At 43.4% G+C, this 6,000-nt stretch overlaps 1 protein-coding gene across 1 annotated transcript in view; it reads right to left on the bottom strand.

The window, feature by feature from the left end:
* Positions 1-2,263: 2,263 nt before the first annotated feature.
* LOC117354292 (double-stranded RNA-specific editase B2-like) overlaps positions 2,264-6,000 on the bottom strand; it is a 708,392-nt gene continuing 704,655 nt past the window's right edge. Inside the window, exon 4 of the mRNA XM_033931535.1 lies at positions 2,264-2,351. Coding sequence (XP_033787426.1) covers positions 2,271-2,351 — 81 coding nt within the window. The 3' untranslated portion in view covers positions 2,264-2,270. The remainder of the gene's footprint in view (positions 2,352-6,000) is intronic.

Here is a 6,000-nt window from a genome sequence, read left to right as displayed (position 1 = left end):
GTGGCCATTCATACTCTGATACTTCCCTCTCTCTTTAAAGAATGACATGAAGATGGTTTCCCGCGGTTATCCGCGGGGACGGGAATGGTGATGAATTTTGTCACCGTGTCATTCTCTACTTTGAATATGCAGCATTTTTAGTAGGTTAGTAATAGGAGTTTGAACTGTATGTGAAGGCAGATAGGAAGCCAGTTGTAAAAACACTGCATATTAGTGTAATCAAAAACATTTATCTTTTTTTCCAGAAAATAAAGTAAATAAAATCATTGCATTTTTATCTGTTGTCAAAATATACAGAGGAAGATCCAGAGAAGTACCCTTAATTATTAGAATTTAAAATGTGCACTGAAAAATAGCATGGAGGCATACCTAGTGAATACATATTTCGTTCTTTTTTGCATTCATGCCTTTACTACTATTAACCATATGATTCTTTTGCCAGCTCCTCTCCATTTCTCCCTTGGGTTATTGTCAAGATTTCCATCACTATGACTTATCATTGTTATAGCAATACTACACACACACTTCTAGGGGTAAATGTATTAAGAGTAGGGCAGGATTTGCACACAAATTATGCAAACTACCTTAAGCTAGTGAAGGAAATCATTCGCTGTATGCTCTGACCGCCTCTTCCTGCACTAAAGTCGGGCCTTACCAATCAGGAACTGCGTGTCACAGCAGCTCCTGATTGGTAAGGCCCGACTTTAGTGCAGAAAGAGGCGGTCGGAGCATAGAGCGAATGATTTCCTTCACTAGCCGGCGCTCCGGCTGCTCTCTCCTGCCTCTCCAGCTGTCTTCTCCTGGTTCGCGGTCAGAAAATACCGCAAATGACTGGGACTGCAAACTGCCAACCACGAATGACTTGGGGAACACTGTATACATGTAGCTCTTAAAACACCTTTCTGAAGTAATGCAGAATGGAAGAGTGGGAAACCAGCACCAGAAGTGTTAAACAATTTCAGAGCAGAGTTAATGTGATTTTTATGCCTATTCATTTTTAATTCATGCCCATTTTAAATTTGAGTACTCCTCTATTACTAATTTGTTATGGCAATATTAGCGAATGGGTTTTGCCTTACCATGGTCAGAATGCAGTTGATATGGAGTGAGATGGATTAGTAGGAGTGCAAGATTAGAAAAACAATCTGGAAACTGGTCAGAGGCAGCTGGGGGTCACCTTGATAGCTCTGAAATGAGCAAAATGTATTATGACACTAATAATCTTCAGTAAACTCACACAAAAAAAAATCCCTCACGTTACATAACGTATAATGGGGCAACTGAGCGAAGATTATCAAAAGTAAAATAAAATGACATGTATGCTCTGAGATGCAATCAGCACGGAGTGCAAATAATATATTCTCAACAAGCTATGGGAAATGCTAAATAAAAAATATTCCGTCTTAAATTATATCTTAATCCTAGTACTTTGCACAAATGTTTCCAAATTAGTAAATTAGTTAATAATGTTTGTTTGTTGTGCTCAGTAACCACCACCACGGCCTTATTATAAAAGGGGAGCGGGGAACCCGTGTGTGCAATGATGGTTCCCATAAAATCGTGGTCATTATAAATTTTATAATATGACCGTGGTGGCGGTTTTTGAGCTCAACACACAAACATTAACTAATTTGTAAGATACTAGAAAAATTTGTGCAAAGTACTAGGATTAAGATGTAGGGGGTCTTTTACTAAGGTGCGCTAGCCAACTTAGTGCACGCTAAATGCTAATGTGCCCATTATATTCTATGGATGCATTAGTATTTAGCATGCACTAAATCAGTTAGCGCGCCTTAGTAAAAGAGGGGGATGATATATTCTCAGTCAGCCCATTTTTCTAAATTTGTTGTTTTGTTTGTTCTTTTTTTTTTGTAAATCTTTATTCATTTTCAAACTTACAATAAGTGTGATAATATGTCCAAACAAGAAAGTGGTTTCATGTTTTAAAAGTGTAGCTCTTCTCTGGATCCTTTCGAGTAGTACCATGTCCTTCTTCATGTACAGCGACCAGTGCTAGACGTAGTATTCCAGGTGGGGGCGTACCATGGCCTGGTACAGTGGCATGATAACCTTCTCTGATCTGTTTGTGATCCCCTTCTTAATCATTCCTAGCATTCTGTTTGCCCTTTTCGCCATCACCGCGCAATGCGTGGACGGCTTCATTGACTTGTCTACCAGTACTCCCAAGTCTCTTTCCTGGGGGGGAGTCTCTCCAAGTACCACATCGGACATCCTGTATTTGTTGTTTTGTTTGTTCTAACAAAGTGGTTTCATGTTTTAAAAGTGTAGCTTCTGTCTGCTGAGTGGGGGAGGGGTCGCTCTAAGGGCAGGGTACTCCAGTTTGCATCAATCTATATGTTTTCAAGAAAAAAAAGTACCACTGTTGAACAACAGTAAATTACTGAACTGCTTCTCTTAAAAAGAAACAAACAAAAATACAGTTTCTTACAGTGTATTAGATTCTGTTTGAAAGAAAGTGTTATGAACACATTCTGCTTATCCTGTCACCACCCCATTATGTTCCTACCTAAGAAAGTAATTCTGTTAACTAATTAAGAATTTTGTCATCATTATCCACCATGGCAGTACTGGCACAGAAAAGATTCCTTAGTAAATTCTATGCATTCAACAGTATTTTGACAGCAGTTTAATAGATTGGTTTGAATTAATTTTAGGGATTATTAGACTCTATCTACTCTAAGGCTGCCAGATTCACAGGACAGAGTTGAATCCAATCCTGGGTATACTCCAGTGCATGTTGGGACTTGTAATTCTGATATCCCCATTGCATTCCCTAAGAAAAGCAAGGCTGGACTTGATCAACTCTGTCCTGTGAATCTGGATCCAGTTGACAGCCTTAATCTACTCAGAGCTGTGCGATGAGCTAGAGCAGAGGCGAAGCCTGAAAGCACAGTGCCAGGTCCACATCTGTACAAAGAAATTCAGTATGGTGTAGGCGAGTTCAGCTAAGAGCCCCTCCTAACTATGTAAGGAAAAACTGGGGAGTTTACATTGCAGCTAGCTTTGTAGGTCAGCATTACACATTACTGGGTGCTGGTTGTCAGCATTAGTGTGCTGGCATATTCAGAGTGAAGGATTCTGGGATATCATATTAAACAATGACCCTTGGGAATGCCACTGCAAGCAGGCAAGATGACTCCAAAAGACCAGTACTTAAGACCAACAAAAGACCTTTTGCTTAGTACTTGGGCATATCCTCAAGCTCTGAACTTTCAAAAGATATGATAAAGGCAGGTGCTTAACAATAACAAAGAGACAGAATGGTTCCATCCATAAGGGTCACACATCCTTTTCAATTGAGGGCCATTGTTTCAAACAAATACCATATTGTGACACAGTAAGATATTGGAAAAAACTAGAAGTTCAAGTCTGCATGAGACTGGTTTCGGCCCTCTGGGTCTCCTGTTTCTATATATCCATCCATTCAGACACACGCATCATTGAAATTCAAGTCTATAAAGACCACAAAGGAATTGTTGAAGTCTGGATTGACCAGTACTGGCTCTGAACAAATGGTCTCCTTAAGAGTTGTGTCCAGTTCTGATGACTACTGAACCTTTTCCAGGGCTTTCTTCTGTAAAAGGCAGGTCAGGGGCTCTGTTTTCTCAGCAAAGTTTGGGATGAATCGCCTGTAGTATCCAATGAATCCCAGGAAGGAGCGCACTTGTTTTTTGATCTGGAGTACTGGCCTCCAAGTAAGGGACTCCACTTTCTGAATCTGAAGTTTAACTTGACCTATTTCCAACAAATACCCCAAGTACTGGACCTCCTGTTGTCCCAGGAAGCATTTCTTCCACTTGGCCTTCAACTTAGCTATCCTTAAACTGTCCAGAACTGCTTCCACTTTGATGAGATAGGTCCTCTAGTCTTTACTATGAATGACAATGTCATCTACGTATGCCATCCAAACAAACCCTCATTCAGGTTCTAATATGGAAGAAAAATACCCCTTTTTGCTACTACATCATTATTATGCAGTTTTTGTTCACAGAAACATATCCTTTTCCTTATCTTCACACAATGGGGTTCATAATTAAAAAAAAAAACATGTCTAAAAATTGTCCTAAATGGCTACTTGGACGATCAAAAAGCCTGATCGTCCAAGTACCCATAACCAAAGCTGGTTTTAGACGTATTTAAAAACAGCTTAGGCCTTTCCCCTGCCACTAAACGCACAGAGAGAAAAGAGGCATGTTTAGAGGAGGGGAAAGTGCGGGCGGGAGGTGGGCCGATCTACACCTAGGCGTGCAGCAGGTATAACCAAAACCTTAGGCAGGTTGCCTAGTCGGCACTTATACATTTTGACCTGAACTGCCACAACCCGCGGCAGGAGAGATGCCCTATCTCTCCTGCCGCGGGTCGCGACAGTTCGGGTAGAGGAGTGATGGCATCGCGGTAGGGAAGATGAGGCATCTCTCCTGCCGCGATACATCACCCCCCCACACACACAACATCGGGGCAAGAAGGAGCCCAAGCCCTCTTGCCCCGCAGACTCCCCGACAGCATCGAAGCAAGAGGGAGCCCAAGCCCTCTGGCCCCGCCGACTCCCCGACAGCATCGGGGCAAGAGGGAGCCCAGGCCCTCCTGCCCTTGACACAACCCCCCCCATGACCGCACCTCCCGAACCCCTGATCGGCCCCCCTGCTGACTTGCGACCCCCCGCCGACCCCACGACCCCCCCCACCCCAATCCCACCCCCATACCTGTAAAATATGGGCCGGACAGACAGGTGCCAAACCCGCCCGTCCGGCAGGTCAGCCGGCTGCAGAATGGGGCTGGATTGGACCAGGCGTCTGAAACCCCGCCCACAGGTGGGGCCTAAGGCACCTGGGCCAACCAGAATAGTCCCGGGAATATTAGGCCCCTACTGTGGGCTGAAGAAGTGGAACTTGTTGGATGAAAGTGTGCAAGTCACAGATTACAGAAAGTGTCACCAAACTTTTTCCACCTACTTCACCCATTAAGAAGGACTCTGCTTCTGCCACAATGTGACCAGTCTGCTTGAGACAACTGGAATCACCTGTAACCCAAAAGAGTGGCATCATCCAGAAGCATCAAAGCCATGCCGCTCCATAATGAGAACAAGTACCCGTTTCTTCTGTTGGCTCACTCAGTGCACCTCAAAGTGGATTACAACATCAAGACCTTACTAGGCACCTTGAAGTATGATGAGTATAGCTAGAAGGTCATCGGAGACTTCAAAATTGTGGCATTTCTAATGGATCTCCAAGATGGTTTTTACCAAGTTTCTCTGCTATTCTCTGCCTTTGGGATAGCAGGAACACAAAGGCACACTACTAAAGACAGAATTGGCTACAGCAGACTGAGTTCTCTACGGGAGAAACAATGTTAAATGGGAACCACTGGTGGATCGCTGGAAGGTGCTGATGTCACCACTGCACATCAAATTGGGCTTAATGAAACAATTTGTCAGAGCTCTAGGTAAAGAGTTGACAGCCTTCAAGTACCTTCAAGATATCTTCCCTAATCTGTTTGAGGCAAATAAGCACAGACAACATCAACGCAAGTGCCATAAGGCGGCAAAGGGGGCCAAAAGAGACTACGAGGAAAAAATAGCCAAGGAGGCGAAAAACTTCAAGCCGTTCTTTCGATATATTAAGGGGAAACGACCCGCGAAGGCAGCAGTGGGACCATTGGATGACTATGGAATGAAGGGAGTGCTAAAGGAGGACAAAGCAAATGCCAACAAACTGAACACATTTTTTGCGTCTGTATTTACCGAAGAGGATATACACAGCATACAGGAACTCATCAGGCTATATGATGGAAATGAAGACGGGAAGCTAACAGGGTTGATGGTCAGTCTAGAAGAGGTATGCAGACAGATAGATAGCCTTAAAAGCGATAAATCCCTGGGACCAGATGGCATCCACCTGAGGGTCATCAAGGAACTGAAAGGGACTATAGTTGGACTGCTTCAACTAGTAGCCAACCTGTGGATCAAATTGGGAAAGATTC

The sequence above is a fragment of the Geotrypetes seraphini genome, chromosome 2 (assembly GCF_902459505.1).
Source record: "Geotrypetes seraphini chromosome 2, aGeoSer1.1, whole genome shotgun sequence".
NCBI lineage: Eukaryota > Metazoa > Chordata > Amphibia > Gymnophiona > Dermophiidae > Geotrypetes > Geotrypetes seraphini.
The sequence above is the reverse complement of the archived record's forward strand: the minus strand, read 5'-3'. Positions and strand labels throughout refer to the sequence as shown.